The sequence below is a fragment of the Zosterops lateralis genome (genome assembly GCF_965231275.1).
Source record: "Zosterops lateralis genome assembly, chromosome: 24".
Classification (NCBI taxonomy): Eukaryota; Metazoa; Chordata; class Aves; order Passeriformes; family Zosteropidae; genus Zosterops; species Zosterops lateralis.
This window is the reverse complement of record NC_139784.1, coordinates 1,001,667-1,019,435: the sequence shown is the minus strand read 5'-3', so window position 1 is coordinate 1,019,435 and position 17,769 is coordinate 1,001,667. Positions and strand designations below refer to the sequence as shown.

The window sequence follows — 17,769 nt, the reverse complement described above, 5'->3', positions numbered from 1 at the left end:
CCAAGTTCCCCAAATCCCGCCTAGACCCCCAACCCCTCCAAATCCCCCTCCAACCCCCCAAAATCCCCTCTAACCTTCCCAAACCACCTCCAACCTTCCCAACCCTTCAAAATCCTTTAAACAACTTTTCTCCACACTCCCTTCTAAGTCCCTCAACCCCTCCCTAGACCCCCCAGCTCCTCCAAGTCCCCCTCCAACGTCCTGAAATCCCCTCTAAACCCCTCAAGCCCCATCCACACTCCCTCCCAAGCCCCTCAATCCCTCAATAGACCCCCCCCACCAGACCCCTCCCTATCTCCTCTCCATCCAGACACCACATCACCAGCCCATCCCAGAGCTGCCCGTGCCCGGGTCGGGGGGCACTCGGGGCCTTTATTGGGGTCAGATGGCGGATTGCTCCTGGCGCGGGGGCTCGGCGGGGCCCGGGGGCCGCTCGGGCTCGGTGGCCATGGCGGCCTGGCGCAGCACGGCCATGTGCTCCTCGGCGGCCGCCAGGGACCGCTCCACCCAGTGCCGGGCGGCCGGCTGGCGACAGGCGCTGCGGGTCACCAGCACCAGGTGACTGACCGACAGCAGCAGCGCCGCGGCCCTGCGGGGACACGGGGCTGTCACGGGGCTGTCACCGCCCTGCCACTGCCCTGTCACCTCCCTGCCGCCGCCCTGTCACCCATGGTGGCTTCCTCAGCAGCAGCGTGGCCCTTAGTTTGCCTGTCTGTGGTGATCAGGGGCAGGGCCCAGGGAATGGCCTGAGGTTGTGTCACAGGGGGGTTGGGATGGATCTCTGGGAAAGGTTCATCCCCCCAGATGGTGCTGGGCACTGCCCAGGCTCCCCAGGGAATGGTCCCAGCCCGAGGCTGCCAGAGCTCCAGGAGTGTTTGGACAGCACTGCCAGGGATGCCCAGGGTGGGATTGCTGGGGGGCATGTGCAGGGACAGGGGTGGGAATGGGTGATCCTTGGGGTCCCTCCCAACCTGGGATATTCTGTCATCTGCTCACACCCAAGGGGCCTCCCTGTCCTCCTGGGTCACCCAGGTGTCCCCAGAAGTGTGGTATGGGATAGGGGGGTGTCCCCACCCGCAGGTATCCCCCCACCCAGGAGTGTCCCTGTCCTTCCCACTGCTGTCACCTTGCGTCCAGCAGTTTGGGGTCCAGCGGCGGGTACATGGATCTCACCACATCGTCCACCCTGCGGTGGGGACAGCATTAACCCCAGGGGACACTGTGGTGACACCTCCAGCACACCCAACCCAGGCCTCAAGAGCCCTCTTGGAGCCCTGGGACCCCCATAGAGCCCCAGGAACCTCCCAGAATCCCAGGACACCTCCCCGAGCTACAATATTACCCCAGGGCCTTGGGACACCTCCCAGACTCCTTGGACACCCCTAAAGTCCCCAGGGTCCCCCCCAGTGCCTCAGGATGCCCCCCCCCCCCCCTTTCCCAGAGCCCCAGGAAATCCCCAGAGCTCCCATGACCCCTCCAGACCTACCCTGTCCCAAAACTCTGGGGACCCTTCAGAGCCCTGGAATTTCCTCCCCCAGTCCCTGGGGCCACCCCGGAGCCTTAGAACCCCACTTGGGAGCCCTGGGACCCCCCAAACATCCCATCACCTGGGGCTGATACGCTTGGCCACCACGATGATGTCCCCCAGGCTGGCTGGGGATTTAACACGTGCACCTGAGCCCATGGTCATGGCCACCAACTTCTCCGTCAGTGTGTGACAGATCTGGGAGACAGTGCCACTGTCACCACCAGTGCCACTGTCACCACCAGTGCCACCATCACACCAGTGCCACAAGTGCCACCTACCATCAGCACCAGTGCCAACAGTACCAACAATGTCACCATTGCCACCATTACCGCAAGTGCTCCCCACCATTGGCACCTATGTCACTAGTGCCACTGGTACCACTGCTGCCACCAGAGTGACCCTTGCCACTAGTGCCACTGGTGGCACCATTGCTACCAGCTTGGGCAGTACCACCAGTGCTGCCACTGCAACCAGTGTCACCACTGCCACCAGTGCCATGCCCTGACTCACCTTCAGGATGGCGATGCAGTGGGACACCAGACCCCTGTGGAGAGGGAGGAGGGTGTGAATCCACCTGTGGTCCCTCTGCTCTGTCCTTGTCCCCTATATGTCCCCCCTCTCCTACCAGCTCACACCCCATGTCCCCCAGACTTGTGGGGATATTCCCACCCTAAGACCATCTTGAGGACCATCCCCATGGCTTGGTGACCTCCAAACCTGTCCCCTGCATCCCATGACGGGGGGCTGGCACTGCACAGGGGTCCCCAGCAGTGGGGAGACACAGGGGACACTCACGAGGCGTCCTCAACCCAGTCCTCGTTCTCCAGGATGGCCTCGATGTGGGGGTTGGTGATGACCACGTCATCCAGCTCCAGCTCCGAGGGCTCTGATGGTGTCTCCGTGGTCCCCATCAGGTCCACGATGGGTCTGTCAGAGACATGGGGGACATCTCACCAGGGGCCACCTCCTCGGGCTGCCCCACAGCCCCAGTGGCCCTGGTGCTGGTGGACATATTCCCACCTTTGTCTCCCTGGTGATGGGGATGTGTCCCAAACGTCTTCCCTCTGATGATGCTGGATGTGTCCCCTGCATCATCCCCCTGATCACAGTGGATGTGTCCCCATCTTTGTTCCCTGGATGATGCTGGACATGTCCCCAGCTTTGTCCCTTTGATGATGGCAGATGTGTCCCCATCTCTGTCCCCCTGATGATGGTGGGTGTGTCCTCATCTTTGTCCCTCCGATGACAGTGGACACGTCCCCAGCACTGTTGCCAGCCCAAGGGAGTTGGGGTCCCTCCCTGGTGGGGACAAGGATGCTGCTAACCCTGTGGGGTCACTCACTTGGTGTCGTAGTGGTGGTGCAGATCCTTGGGGTGACAGTAGCGCTGCCTGCACACCACCACCAGCGCCACAAAGGACGCCAGGAAGATGGTGGCCAGCACCCCGATGGCCACGATGACAACGGTCTCCATGGCTGGTCCCCGCTGGAGGGGCTCAGGCATCCGGTGCCATCACAGCACACTGTGGGCTGCAGTGACAGGGGACCGGGGAGTTGGAACCCCACAGATATTCTCCTCTCCATCCCCGCACCCCAAAATGCCTGGCCAGGACCTGATGTCACCCCCAGATGGATCCCTGTCCCCGGGCTCTTTCTAGAGGCAGTGTCACCTGGGGAATGTGGTGACTCTGGGTGTGGGGTGCAGCAGGATTTGGGGGGCTGCCCTCATCCCATTACTATGGCCATGGGGACACAGGGACAGGGGCCGGGGTCAGGAGAGCAAGGCCTGGGCCATAACAGCATAAGCCCTGTCCTTATGGGCATGTGGAGACCCCCAGATCCTTAAGGGGACCTCCAGAGCCTTTCCCTATGGGGCCATGGGGACCCCAGAGTTCCTGTCCCTGTGGGGACAACAGGGACACCCAGGGCCTTTCCCTACAGGGCCGTGGGGGCTCCCAGAGCCTGGTCCCTAAGGGGACACCCTCAGTTCTGATTCCTATGGGGTCATGTGGACCTCCAGAGGCCCCTTTCCATGGGGATCCCCTGAATCTGATCCTAGCTGGGCCACAGGGACCCCTGAGCCACCCCTGCTGCAGTAGCAGAGCCTGGGTGTTCCTGTCCTCATGGACGGCAGGACACCAGCCATACCAGGCCCCAGGGATCCCATGTCCCCGCATGAACAGACTGGGAGTCCCTGTCGGGTTCCCACCCTGCGGGGGGACCCCCCTGTGCCCACCCCGCGGGCCAGGGGCTCCATCCCTGCCCTCCCTACCTGCTCCAGCCGGGAGGCACCGCCGGGCCCGGGCGGGACACGGGGACACGCGGGGACGGTGCCACTTCCGTGCCGGGTGTGCAAACACGGCCAGCGCCGACCTTCGCCCCCTGACTCACACCTGGGTCCCCCACTAAGGGGGGGTGCAGAATGGGCCCCCGAAAACCTGCAGCCCCACTGCTCCCCTCCTCCCCCCACCCTTTTTATTTCTTTCTCCCCTAAATCCCATTGAATTTTAAGCCAGGTTTAGGGATTTGGCTTAAATTTCCAGCCCGGTTGCACTTGTCCCTGCAACCCCACAAGGCTGGGGACAGTGAAGGGGGGGGACAGGGTGCCCCCCCCCCGGCCACTTTCTCACTGCGATTAAAGCCTTAAGAGGGATTTTGGCTGCCAAAGCTGCTTTTGCTGTAACCCCCTGATGCCTGGTCCTGGGGGAGGGCACAGCGCCGGGGGTGTCTCCAGGCCCCCCAAAGTGTCCCCAGTGCCTCCCCCAGCCCCAGGGGGTGTCCCTGTCCCGGCTGGGTTGGGGTCCAACCCTGCCCATGCAGCACCAGCGAAGGTGGGACCTGGCAACAAGGGGGAACGGGGAGTCTGGGGGGGGCACTGGGGGGGGGGGCGGGGGTCATTGCTGGGGGCTTTGGGGGGTTCTGAGATGAGGGGGACGCTGCTGGGGTTTTGGCGGGCGGGTCCTGGGAGTGGGGGGTTTGCTGCTGGGAGGGCACTGGGGATATGGGAGGGGGGGCTGCTGCTGGGGGGGTGTCCAGAGAGTCACTGTGAGGGTCTGGGGGAGGGGGGGGTGGGAGCTGCTAGGGGGTGCCGTGAAGTTCTGTGGGGGAGGACGAGCCGCTGAGTGGGTCCTGTGCAGACCTGGTGGTGGGGGCTTTGCTGTTTAGTGGGCCCAGGGGACTCTGTGAGTGTCTGGGGGGTGCGTGTGGGGGCTCGCTGCTGGAGGGGGGTTCCGGGGGTGTCTGTCTGGAGGGATCTGGGGGAGTCGCTGCTGGTGGTTCCCGGTCCCGCACAGCCCCGGTTGCCGGGGGGGTGGGGAGGTGCTGATGGGGTCCCGCCTGGCCCTGGGGGTCACTCCGGGGGTCCCGAGTTGGGGGGCTCGGGGGGATGCCGGCACGGCTTTATGGGAGGGAATCGCTCCCTGGGGTCCCCTACAGCGCCTGGGGTCCCGTGGGGGTTGGGGAATGGCTGTGGGGGTCCCGGGCGGGAGATCCCCTCCCAGCTCCCTCGGTGGGTCCCGGCGACCCTCCCGGATCCCCCCAATCCCTCCCGCCCCTCCTCGCACCTGGAGCGGCTCCGCGGCGGCCGCGAACAAGATGGAGCCGGGCGGGGGGCGCGGAGCGGGGCCGGCAGCGGGGTGGGATCGGGATGGGAGCGGGGAGGGAGCAGAGATAGAGCGGGCTGGGAGCGGGGATCGGCCGAGCTCTGCCCCCGGCACCGCCCCCCTCCCGCCCCGCAGGGTCCCGAGGGGGCCCGAGGGTCCCTTGCGCCTCCCAAAGTTCTTAAAGTGCGTCCCATGCATCCAAAAGTGTCCCAAAATGTCCCAAAGCACTCCTACTACACTCCTGAAGAATCCCCTTTTGTCCCAAAGTACCTCCTTGTGCTCCAAAGCGGCCCCAGTGCATCCCACAGTGGCTCTGTTCTGTCCCAAAGTGCCTCTGCTGCACCCTCGAAGCATTGTCTTGTCCTCCAAGGTATCCCCTTTTGCCCCTAAATTTCCCCCCTGCATTCCAAACAGTCTCTTTCCTGTCCCCAGTTGTGTCCCCTCGTGTCCCAGTTGCATCCCAAATTGTCCCCATTGTGTCCCAAACCACCATCCCTGCACTCCTGAAGCTTTCCTTTGTGTCCTGAAAATCCTTGTGCCCCTATATGACTCCGCTGCACCCCGAAGTGTCTCTGTCTTGTCCCAAAGTGCCCCCATTGCAACCCAGCTTGGCCCCATTACATCCCCACACATCCCCACCACACCCCAAAGTGCCCTTGCTGCATCGCCAAGTGTTCCCTCTGTACCCCAGCCATTCCTGTGTCCCAAACCACTGCCACATGCTGTCCTTGCTGTGTTCCAAAAGCCATGAACATGTGTCCCATGTCCCCACACCTCCTCATCGTGTCCCTGCCATGCCCTTTATTGTCCCCATTATGTCCCAAAGCACTTTAGTCATGTCCCTTGCCATCCTTCTTGCATCCCATCCAGTCCTGGTTGTGTCCCAGCCCATCACCATCATGACCCAAAGTGCTCCCACCCCAGGAGATGGCTTTGGGTGATGGGAGCTCATGTCCCATGACTGCATGACTGTGTGGCTCTCATCACATCTTGCTGTCTGTGGTGACATTTGTGGTGACTCAGTATTTGGTGATGCCACCCAGGAATGGTGTCCCAGGTCACTGCCATGTCCTGCAGTCTCAGGTCATCCTCATGGGGTACAAAGGCCATGCAGTGTTCCCAAGGGTCACCAGGAGCCAAGGAGCACTGAACCCCTGCTGTACCCATGTCCCTGGGATGTCTGCAACACCTCACCCTTGTGTCTGAATGGAGTCTTTATTTGCGAATGGGGCGGGGGGCTCCAGCCACGGCACTGCCCGGCCTCTCCCTGCCCGCCTGCCGGTGCCACCGTCCAGCAGGCCCTGCCCGCCTGGACATTCCCTGCTGCCACCCTGGGAATGCCCAGCTCAGCCAGCTGGGCACTGCAGGGCTCCACTGACCACGGGGACCCCACCAAGCCCCACACACTCCCTGGGGATGGACCCCCTGGATCTGGCCCTGGTGGGACAGGGTGGCCAGGGAGGACCCACCGGGTGTCCCTCCCTTGAGCTGGGTCACCATGCTGCCCTTCATGGAGCCACCACTGAGGTGACACATGGCCAAGTCCTTCCTGGAGACGCTGCTCCATTAAGTCCCTACTGCTGGGCTTGTCCCCACATGTGTCTCCAGGGTTTATCCATCCGGGAAGATGTATCCATAGTGGTTGAGGATGTGCTCCACCACCTGGTTCTGGAAGACCATGTGCATGGCCATACTGGCTTCCTCGCTAGCTGGCCGCAGCAGGGTGGGGCCGAACACGATGGCGACACTCTGCACCGACATGCGGTTCTCCTCCTTGTGCTCCACCACCCTGTGGGGACAGGGGTGTCACTGGCATGGCCTGACCCTGGGGCCTGTCCCCAGAGTCATGTTCTGCCTTCCTGCAGTGGGCTGGGTTTGGGGGAACAAGGGGGTGTCACCTGCAGAGGTGGCGGAAAAGGACTTTCATGGTGTCATGGTGGGCGGGTGGCAGGGACTGCACCAGGTCCCGGATGCAGCGGCCCCGCAGGGACAGGTCCTGGATCTCTGCCAGGGAGGGAGGGCACGGTGGGGTGCTAGCTCCAGCAGTCACAGCATCCCTGTCCCCACTTCCATTCCCATCCTTATCCCATCCTTGTCCCCATCCTAATCCCCACCCTCATCCCATCTCTATCACCATCCCCATCCTAAATCCTGTCTCCATTAGCATCCCTCTTCTATCTCATTCCTATCCCTAACCCCATCCTTATACCATCCCCCTTCCCATCTCCATTCCATCCCATCTCAGTTCCCATCCTGGTAACCATCCCATCCTATTCCAACCCCATCCCATAGCTATCCTCATCCCATCCCTTCCCCAGCCCCAGCCCCAGCCCATCCCTTGTCCCTCACTGATGGCAGCGATGAACTTGTCGAAGTGGCTGAAGGGAACGAGTGGCTCCGGCAGCTCCCGCAGGAAGAGCTTCAGCGCCCCAGTGACAACGTGGATGTCCTCCCAGCGCCCGTCATCCAGGTCCAGCTGCTCATCTGGAGGTGGGGCAGCATCTCAGGTGTGTCCAGAGCCCCAGGGATGGGTGGGGATCCCTGGCTACCCCCTCCCCAACCCCAGCCCTGTCCCTCTGCCGCCACTGTCACCAGGGGTGACCATACCATGCTCCACCTTGTAGCGCAGTTTCTGGATGGTGGCCAAATTGCCACTGACCCGGTACAGCCCATCAATGTCTAGACCTGGGCAGATGGAGATGGGGGAAAGCTCTCAGTTAAACAATCCACCCTGGGACAGGACATTAGGCACTCTTGAGGACACTCCAGTGTCTCTGCTGTCCCCTAGAGGATGCCCACAGCCAGGTGGCACATGGTGACAGCAACTGGTACAGTTGTGTTGGTACCCACAGCAGCCAGCACTTGGCTTCCAAGGAAAACCCCAACTTCCCATGTAGGCTGTCGCTAGAGCTGTCTCCATCTCCCCATCCCGGTGCCCCAGGCTGTCCCTGTCCCCAGTGCAGTACCTCTCCTCTCCACGGTCCAGATGCACTGCAGGACAAAGTGTGGCACTGTGCCCCGCTCCCGCTCACACAGCGCCAGCAGCGAGCAGCCAAAAACCTGGTCTAGGAACACAGCAGGGACTTGAGCATGGCTAGGGGACACAAGAGGGTGGCTAGTGGGGGACGGGGTTGAGGACAGAAGGTCTTGCTCCCATAGGAGTGTCTCACAGGATGGCTGGAGGTGATGGGACACACTTGAGCCCAACACCAAGATGTTGGGTCAGGGTTGGGCTTGGTCACTCAACCCGGTGTCCCAGCTCCACCCTTGGCTGTCTCAGCTCCATCCCTGCCTGTCCCCACCTGCCCTCCAGCCTGGAGACATCCTGAGGGACAGGCCTGTTCCAGCACCCACCCTTGATAGGCTCTGACACCCCATCTCAGCACCCAGTCTGGATTTACTCTCATCCCAGCACGTATCCTTGATCCAGCCCCATCCCAGCACCCCCCGACACCCACCCTTGATGTAGCCCCTCTCCCGCAAGGATTGCAGCGTCGGCCGCCTCTGCAGGAACTTGCGGAGTTTGTTCCGGACTCTGTTGGTGTCACTCTCGGCACTGCCCGTCACCTGCCCGGCCACTGGCGGGGACATGGCACAAATCAGCATCATCCCAAAGGTCTGACTGGGGTGTCCCAGCCCATCCCACCCCGGGGGACCCGCAGGGTGTGTGGTGTTGCCGGGACCCCCGTGCCCATCCCGGGTGCCGGTGCTCACCTGCCCTCCTCTCCTCGCCGCCCCCCAGCTTCTCCCGGGAGCCAAATTCAGCCCGAATTTCGGCCTCCTCCTCTCCGGGGATGTCGGAGCCCTAAGGAAGGTGCACCGTGAGACGCCGGGGCCGGCCTCAGGGTGGCCGCGGGGCGGGGGACCCTGCTCACCCTCCGGCCGATGCTGTCGGCGATGGCCTTGTGCCAGGCGGTGATGATCTGTTCCGAGTCATGCTGGATGAGGAATTCCGAACCCTCCCGCGTCCTCAGCTGCCGGAGCAACGGGCAAAGGTCAGGGAAAGGGCACGGGGCTGCCACAACCACTCGGATTTGGGAACCAGGATGCGGCTGAACCCGGCGCCAACTCCGATGACAGCAGCTGGTGCCGTTTGCCGGGGAGCTGGAGCAGCTCCTCCCCGTGCAATGCCCCTCTGGGAGCCAGGATGTCCCTTGGTGACCTCTCCTTGCCCATCAGACAGTGACCGGCAGTGCAGTGTCCCTGTACTCTGTCCCACCCAGGCACGTCCCCAGTGTCCCCACTTCCATCCCCTGCACCACTGCTGGGATGAACTGGGCAGGTGTGGAATTGCCCTGCTGCCCACATGTGGACCCTGAGGTGTGATCAGTGTCCGTCCTGCTGTCACCTGCTCACCTCCAGGACGTTCTTCTTGCTGGATTTGTCCCTGCCAGCCCAGGTGAGGGAGGCTCCGCGCAGCTCCACCGTGTGCTCGGGGGTGGTCAGGGTGCTGGGATGCCTCTGTGGGGACAAGGGGATGAGGGTGGCACCTACCCAGAGAGGACAGGGACACCAGGATCCTGCTGGGGGGTGTGGGCTGCCCTCATCCAGAAAGTCAAGGTTGCCAGATGTCTTCTATGGGACTCCTCTGTCCCCTCCTATGGTCTCTGCAAGACCAGGATATGGGACTGCTATGGTGGAGTGAGGGTCATGGCCACCAGCTTGGGGACACCCAGGTCCTAGGGCTGCCATCACCTCAAGGGAGATTCCCAGCCCTCCCCAGGGAGCCCGGTAGGCTCCAACTTTGGGGTCCCTCTCAGTGCCACTGCAGGAAGGAAGAGGGTGGCTGCCCCGAAGGAGGGGAATTTTGCAGTGGGAGAGCATCAGACCCACTGCTGCTCCCCATGCCCTGGGTTTCGTGGTGCTTTGGCCATGGCTCCCCTGCCCCAAGAGCCTCTGCACCCCCAGACAGAGCCTTGAACCCCTGAGGGGAGGCCAGGACTGCTTCCCCCAGCTGTAGGTTCCCTGTCTTCCCCCTGTCCGCCCCCCCCCTCCCCCCCGCCATCTGCTGTCACCACAGGGTGTTGCAAGACCCACAGCAACTTCTGCATCCGGCAGCAGCCGCTGGGCACTGCAAGGGGAGACTGGCCCCGGGAGGGGGGACTGGAGCTGGCTCTGCTTCCTCCTGCTGGCTCCCACCAGCTCCGGGTGCTTCCACACTGGCACCCCTGTAGGGAGCATGTGTGTGCTGGGGGGGTGAGTGGACATGTCCCAGTGCTGGGGTCCCTGTGCAGGGCACCTGCCCTGGCCTGTGGTCTTGGTCCCATCCTTCAAGTGCTGATTCCCCACCCCCATGGAGCCGGGGGTCCTGTTTTGTGGGTGCTGGCCCTGTCCCTTGGATGTCGGCCTCATCCTATGGGTGCTGGTCCCATCCTGCAGCTTCAGCCCCGTCCTGTCGATCCTTGTCCTGTCCTACAGATGCTGGTCCTATCCTGTGGATGCTGGCCCCATTCTGTGGGTGCAGGCCATGGTCCCCCTTCCCCAAGAGCCTCTGCACCCACTAGACAGAGCCCTGAACCCCCACTCCAGAGGTGAGGCCAGCGCCGTGTTCCTTGTGGGTGCTGCCCCCACCCTACACATGTTGGCTGCATTCTCTGAGTCCTTGTCCAGTCTGGTCCTGTCCCATGGGTGCTGGCACTGTCCCATAGGTACTGGCCCTGTCCCATAGACACTGGTTCCATCCTATGGGAGCTGCCCTGCCCCAAGGCCACTGGGGCTCTTACCAAGGCACTGGCAGCTGAGTGCTTGGAGTCCTTGAAGAAGGTGAGGATTCCCCCTTCCAGCACTGTCCAGGAGGAGCTCCAGTTCTTCCTGGGAAGGAGAGCAGGGGTCACACACAGCTGTGGGATAGCACAGCTCCTTCCCCCTGCTGGACTCCTGCTTTCAGTGGCAGGGGACACTGGGGTGTTCTTACCGGAGCCGCTTCCCTCTGTCCAATGTCTTGGTCCGGTTGAGCACCCCGGCTTTTTCGAGGCTTTTAAACTGGAAAGTCAAGGTGGGGATGTCAAATTTGCCCCTTGCTCTCCCTGGTGCTGGTGTGAGGTCAGGCTGGGTGCCCCTCCCTGGTGCTCACCTTCTCCTCCTTACTGCCCGGTGCTGGTGACACAGAGCCGTGCCAGGCAAAGAGCCCGCTGTCCTGGCTGGAGCTGCTGCTGGCCCGCTCGTGACGGCTGCCCGATGGCACCTGGGCAGGGAGGGGTCAGGTAATGCCCAAGGTGTTCCTGCCAGGAGGGGGCTGTGCTGTGCACCCAGGGCACCCCAGAGCCCCTGTAACTCCTGCTCTGTGGGCTTGTGAGGATGTTTATCCCTGGCAGTCACCTCTGTTTGCATCTTTGTCCCTTATCCTGTCCCCATCCCCACTGCTGACCCTGTTATCCATACCCATGGGTTATCCATAACCCATCCCTGTTCCCATCCTAGTTCCTATCCCTGTATTCATCTTCCATTCCCAGTTCTTTTCCCTGTCCCCATCCCCATCCTCAACCCTGCCCCAATCCCTATTCCCATCCCTATCCCGTACCGTGTCAGGGCCGAAGTGCTCAGGGTAGAACATGATTCCCTCAGAGTGGCTGTGCCCGTACCAGCCCGGGGGTGAGCCCAGCTCCTCGGGGCGCCTCGGGGACAGGCAGAGAGAGGCCCCCTGATCATAGGAGCCCACGGGTGAATAGTCCTCCTCAGGATAACACTCCAGCTCATCCGGAGACAGGTCAGGATAATCCGTTTCTGGAGTGGGTGGCTGGAGGAAAGAGACAGTTCGAGATCTTGGCCCAACCAAGAGATCTGCATCCCTGTGCTGCTCATCCAGGTGGGGGCTGCCCCATTTCCATCATCTCCATTCCCATTTCCATCTCAATCCCTGTCTCCATCTCCATTCCCGTTCCTGTTTCCATCTCCATCTCAATCCCAGTATCCATTCCCATCTTCATCGGCACCTTCATCTTCATTCCCATCCCTGTCTCCCATTTCCAACTTCACCCGTTTCCATCTTCATCCCATCCCTGTTTCCATCTCCATTCCCCTCCCTTTCTACATCCCTCTATCTGTTCCCATCTCCATCTTTGTTTCCATATTCTTCTCCATTGCATCTCCCATCCTTTTTCAATCTTCAGCTCTCCCTCCATTTCCATCCCATCCCTGTTTTGATCTGCATTCTCATCCTTTCTTACACCCCTGTATCCATACCCCTGTCCATCTTCATCTGTCTTCATCTCCATTCCCATCTGTCTCCATCTCCATTCCCATCTATCTCCATTTTTTTCCATCTCCATCTCAATCTCCATCTCCACTGAATCTCCCATACTTTTCTCAATCCCAGTCTCCGTCTCCATTTCCATCCCACTCCTTTTTCATCTCCACTCCCATCTATGTCTCTGCTCCCACCCCAAGCCCATCCCCGCGCCTTGCCGGGTGCTCACCCTCTGCTCCATGGGCCCGTACCGCATCCCCCCAGGGTGCATCTCCTGGGGGCTGCCTGTGTCTCCCACGGTGGGGGGGTCCCACGACGTCTCACCTGTCACCGAATTATAGAAAAAAGTCTGTCCGCTTCCTTCATCCACGTGCTGTTCCCACTCGGGAAGGTCCGGGCTGTGTGCGAGTGAGGAGGCAGGAGAGGCGGCCGGACTCACTCCATCAGCCGCCTGCCCGAAGGGACAATCCCACGTGGTCTCGCCCGTCACTGGGTTATAATAAAACAAATGTCCACTGTCCGTGTCCGTGTGGGTTTCCCAGTCCGACACAGATCCACCCGGCTCCTCTGGGGCCGAGCTGGCAGCGGCAGCAGCCTCTTCCCGCAGCTCCTGGATATTGAGGTAGATGGGATCAGGCGTCTCCTCCGACTCCTTGTGTGCCTGGGGAAACACGGATTTGTCACTACTGCAGCTGGGATGGCAATCCTGGGATGTCCCCACTGTGGTGTCCAGGTGGCTGATGGGTGAGGCGCTGAGGAGCCAGATCCTGCCCTGGCTGCTGGGTCACCCCCCTGCCCAGGCCCCCAAAATTATGGGGCAGGAAGTGCCAGTGATGGGGTGTAGGAGGCCAGGAGGTGGAAAGGGGCACCCACAGCACCTAGAGTGGGGCAGGGAGCACCCAGGGACACAGGGATGAGCACATGGAGGGACATTGAGGTCCTCAGTGCCAGCATCTGTGTCACTGCTGCCTGTGTCATCTGCTGCTGGCAGCACCCTCACAACCAGCACCATGTCGGCGGCACCTGCGTGACCCACTGCATGCAGCACCTGCACCACTGGTACCCATGTCACTGCATCATCAGTACCTGCATCATCAGCACCCACATCAGAACCTGCATCACTGGTACCTGCATCACCTGCACCCGCATCATCACCTCAATCACCTGGTACCCATGTCACCCACATCATCAACACCTGTGTCCCTGGTACCCATTCATGCAGCACCTGTATCACTGGTACCTGCATCATCCACACATGCATCACTGCTACCTGCGTCATCCCCTGCATACAGCACCTGCATCACTGGCACCCACACACTGGTACCTGCAGTGTGTACTGTGCAGCGCCCACATCACTCGCACCCAAACCATGAACACCCACAAACTCGGCAGTGACATCTGCGGTCCCAACACTTCCAACCTGCTCATCCCCTGCACCCACAGCCTCTGCTCCCACCTCTCCAGCAACAGCACCCCAAAACTCACACCCATCTCACCCACACTTGGCACCCCAGCACCCTTATCACCTGCACCCTGGGACACTTCCAGCACCCACAGACAGCCCTGGCGTCCCGCCCAGAGCCGGATGCCAAACCAGACAGTCCCATCACCACATCCCAAAATAGTATCCCCAGCACCAGCCTGGCTGACTCCCACCTGTGGGGATGCTTGGGGTAGGGGGATGTGTCCCAAGGGACCAGGAGGGTGCTGCCAGTGGGGAACCCCCTCCTGTCACCCTCTGATTTTACAGCCTGAGTCTCTCACTAATGGCTGTGGGGACAAAGGTCCCAACTCCAGCCCTGCCTCCACCCGAGGGAGGTGACAGTGGGTCCCTGGGGACACCCTGAATCACAGTGGAACAGCAGCTCAATGACACCTCTCATCCTCCCCCCATTACCTCATGAGCCCCCCACCATGGTGAGCAGGGCCAGAAGCCAGCAGGGGGTCTGCCCTCCTGCTGGGGACGAGGGACGTGGGGGTGGCAATGGCAGATCCCTGGCATGGAGCCCCCCCAGCACCTCTCTCTCTCCCATGGGTGCATCCCCAGGGGTTTCTCACTGCTGTGGGGGGTGGGGTACCCCTCCCTGCTTTGGGATGGGCATTGTGGCACCCACCGGTGCCCATAAACCCCCAAGGACACCCAAGGGGGAGCCTGGCAAGGGGTGACCCCAAAACACCCTCCTGTCCCCTGGCTGGGTACACCCTTGGGTGCTGCCTACCTTCCCCGAGCGCAGCAGCTGCAACGCCCTGCTCCAGGCCCTCTGCCGACCCCCCGGCACCTGGTCACCCATCGTGGTGACACTGGGGCAGTTCTGGGGACCCCAGGGTGGGGACAGCCGTGGGGACACTGTGAGGCTCCGGTGACGCCGCTGGTGCCCTGAGCCGGGCCCTGCACCCACCGCGCTTCCTGCCAGGGCCCGGGGAGCGGAAGAGACGCCCAGGGCGGAACTGGCTTCTCTTGGGGTTGTTGTCACCCACCATCCCCAACCTGCCACTCGTCACTTGCTCCGGCAAAGCCAAGGCTAACTGAGCAGGAATTGCTCCGGGATGGTGTTGAGCAGGAACTGCACTGGGATTATCCCCCCACATTTTGGGTGGCCCATCTGGTGTCACACTGCTCCACTAGAAGCTGATCTGGGGCTGCTGCATCCCCATAACACCAGGATCATCCCATCCCACCCCATCCCATGGGTGGGGGGTGCAGATGGTGGCAGGACCGAGGTCACCATGGTCCTGCCATGCCTGATGCCGGATGTTTTTGGCACTGGCTGGATTTGGGCAGGGAAGGGGAATGCTCCTGTGGGGGCACTGGGGTTGGGGACTATGCTGGGTCACCCCCAGAGCTGAGTCATTGGCTTTGAGTGTGCAAAGGGCACAGCTGGGGGCAAAGGGTGTAAAATGGGATGAAAATAAGGTGAAAATTTGGTTCAAAATGGTGTGTAAAGCACAGCCTCCCACCACCAATACCCCACTTCCTCCAGCAGTTCCCCCAGGTGACACAATCTCACCCTGGATTGAAGTGGGGGACACTCAAGCTGGGGTGTTCCAGGTGTCTGGGGTTACTCCCAAGTGAGGTGCTCAGGGACAATTGAGGAGGGGACAAGGTCGTGGGACCCACCCCTCTACCGTCACTGTCTCACCCTGTGTACCCCAGCCTGCATTGGTGGCAGGTGAGTGGCCGGGGAGAGCCACACGCTTGGGTGCCCCCTCTGGGGAGGTTCAGCCCAGGGGGTGCTGGGCAGAGCCCTTTGTTACTTACTGGTGTAGGGTGAGCGTGGGTTTGGGGTGTCGGGGCGCTGGCCTGTGCCGGGGTGCACCCAGCACCCACCTCGGTCACTGGGTGCTGCACCCAGGTGAGGCTCCCGCCCAGGCAGGGAGGAGCTGCCGCATTTCCCTGTTAACCCCTTTGTGCCTCCTCTCATCCCGGAACGCTCCGGGAACCTGAGGGGGACACTCCAAAGTCCCCCTGGGTGACACCGAGCGCCACCTCCTGCCCCAGAGACCACAAAGTTCTCCAGAGTGGGGGGCTGGGAGAGTCCAGGGGTGCCCATGAGGGCGGGGAAGTGAGGCACGGGCCAGGGGGCTGAGGGTGGAGGGTGTATGGAGAAGTCCCTGTGTGAGGGGTCACTCACAATCCCGAAATGGTTAATTCTGGCAAACCCCTACGATGGGGTCACCTGCAGGTTTGTCCCATGGGGTCAGCTCGGTGGGGAGACGTGGGGGTCCCAGCAGTGGCTGTGGTGCCAGAGTGTCACCACACTCTGCGCTGGGGGTCACAAGGTCATGGTAGGGGAACACGACCACTGAATCAGTCGAGGGGCCCAGGCTCAACACCCCTACCCGCTAACCCCCCCCAGCGCAGTTTTTGGGGACAGCAGTGGGGATGTCACCGTACCTGAGCCGCGGGGCCGGCCCCCGGCCACCTCCTGGCCACGTCCCTGTCCTTGCCGGAGGGGCAGAGGGTCTCGGAGCGGCTCTTGCCGAGCGGGCGAGCGTGTCCTGGGAGGTCCCCGCGTGCCCCCGTGGTAGTGGCACTGCGTGATGCTGGTGTCACCCGCGGCAGGTCATCCAGGGACTGTGAAGGTCTCACAGGCTCAGCGGGGTGTGCGGTCAGCCCCGGGAGGACCCGAAAAGAGCTGAGTGATGGCGGTGAGTCCGTCCTGGGCACAGAGTCCCTCTGGAGCACCGAGTCTCTCCTGGGCACCGAGTCCCTCTGGAGCACCGAGTCCCTCCTGGGCACCGAGTCCTTCCTTGGCACCGAGTCCTTCCTGGGCATCGAGTCCCTCCTGGGCGCCGAGTCCCTGCGGGGCACCGGACACCCTCCTACCGGTTCCCCCGGCTCGGCGGCACCGATGAACCGATACTCGTAGGCTGGCGGGGGCTGAGGGACGAGCGTGGCCGGCTCTGTCGCAGCATGTGCCGATGGCGGGGGGTCAAGCGGGGCTGGGGCGGCGATGGGCGGCAGCTCCTTAACGTACTGCGCTGGGATGTAGAAAGGCCGGGCGTCCCCGCTCCTGCGGACGTGCCACCAGTGCGCGTTGGTGCGTTTGAGCAGGACATAGCGCTCGTTGGGTTTGATGGAGACCAAGGTGCCGTCCTTGGCGCGGTACTCGAAGCCGTACTCCACCAGCACCAGCGCCTCCTCCGCCGGCTCCGCCGCCTCCATGGCCTCCCCGCGCCTCCGCCTGCGGGACACGGGGCAGGGAAAGGGTGACGAGAGCGCCCAAGCCCTTCTGGGCTGAGGACCCCCCAGCTCAGCTCCCTCGGGGTCCCGGCTGAGCTCCAGCCTTACGCGGCCGCTCCGCAAACCGCCCAAACCTGCTGGAACAGCCCTGGGGTCACTATCCTTGCCACCATGCCCGAGACCCCAAAGCCACCGAGCCCCGAGTGGCTGAGCCCCCGAAGCCCCCGGGCCGCCGGCCCCCGAGCCCCCAGAGTCCCCGAGCCCCGCTCTCACCTGCGGCCGGCGCTGGGGCGGGGGCGCGCCCGCGGTGCCGCTCGTGCCCGCGCCGGGCCGGTCCCGACTCGCCCGGTTTCCGCCGCCGCCTCGACGAGAGACGGGGCCGGGCTCCGCGGCGGGGTGGGTGCCCCGTCCCCAGCTGCAGCACGGGGTGCTGGGGCGCGTTTCCTCCCCTCGGCGGGCGGGGAGGGACGGTGGCGGAGGGGACCCGCTGCCGCCCGACAAGGAAACGGCTCCTCGGGAGGTTCCTGCCGCAGGAAGGGCCCAGCCCCACGGCTGAGCCGGGATCTGCGCTGCTGCCGGATCTGGCACGGCCTCCCTGGGCAGTGGGATGGGGACCACATTATGGGGGCCCCACGGGAGCTGCCCTGTCCTGTTTTTTTTCTCCACGCATCCCAGGAAGTTCTGCTGGGTTGGTGGGCACGTCCCAAGTCCTCCCAGCACGTGAGTGGTGGGGAAGACAACAATGGGAGAGGCTTGACACCACTGGGGAG

At 62.6% G+C, this 17,769-nt stretch overlaps 2 protein-coding genes across 3 annotated transcripts; both read right to left on the bottom strand.

The window, feature by feature from the left end:
- Positions 1-381: 381 nt before the first annotated feature.
- TMEM98 (transmembrane protein 98) lies at positions 382-5,171 on the bottom strand (the record flags this gene model as incomplete). Its single annotated transcript, XM_083877719.1, has 7 exons — positions 5,091-5,171; positions 2,871-3,050; positions 2,324-2,455; positions 2,039-2,072; positions 1,608-1,723; positions 1,127-1,186; positions 382-589 (listed from the first exon to the last, which is right to left on the bottom strand). Exons 2-7 carry the CDS (start codon positions 3,029-3,031, stop codon positions 382-384), a joined length of 711 nt encoding a protein of 236 aa, XP_083733845.1. The 5' UTR covers positions 3,032-3,050; positions 5,091-5,171.
- Positions 5,172-6,418: 1,247 nt separating this feature from the next.
- ARHGAP27 (Rho GTPase activating protein 27) lies at positions 6,419-17,302 on the bottom strand. 2 transcript variants are annotated; one of them, XM_083877707.1, is made up of 16 exons: positions 17,273-17,302; positions 16,211-17,000; positions 12,545-12,976; positions 11,650-11,865; positions 11,203-11,313; positions 11,044-11,111; positions 10,853-10,940; positions 9,486-9,590; positions 9,005-9,103; positions 8,844-8,934; positions 8,588-8,707; positions 8,096-8,194; positions 7,737-7,814; positions 7,479-7,613; positions 7,028-7,133; positions 6,419-6,918 (listed from the first exon to the last, which is right to left on the bottom strand). In XM_083877707.1, the coding sequence occupies exons 2-16, from the start codon at positions 16,979-16,981 to the stop codon at positions 6,741-6,743; spliced, it is 2,697 nt and encodes an 898-aa protein (XP_083733833.1). In that variant the 5' UTR covers positions 16,982-17,000; positions 17,273-17,302; the 3' UTR covers positions 6,419-6,740. The 2 variants fall into 2 exon arrangements, with proteins under 2 accessions (XP_083733833.1, XP_083733832.1); XM_083877706.1 differs by lacking the exons at positions 16,211-17,000; positions 17,273-17,302 and adding an exon at positions 14,535-14,639.
- Positions 17,303-17,769: the final 467 nt, after the last annotated feature.

Coding starts and splice junctions, on each gene's coding strand:
- ARHGAP27 (XM_083877707.1), bottom strand. CDS start 16,981: ATGGAGGCGGCGGAGCCGGCGGAGGAGGCGCTGGTGCTGGTGGAGTAC. Junction 12,977..16,210: donor GGGCCGGCCCCGCGGCTCAG/GTACGGTGACAT, acceptor GTGTTTCCCCAG/GCACACAAGGAGTCGGAGGA. Junction 9,104..9,485: donor GCAAGAAGAACGTCCTGGAG/GTGAGCAGGTGA, acceptor TTGCTCCGGCAG/CTGAGGACGCGGGAGGGTTC.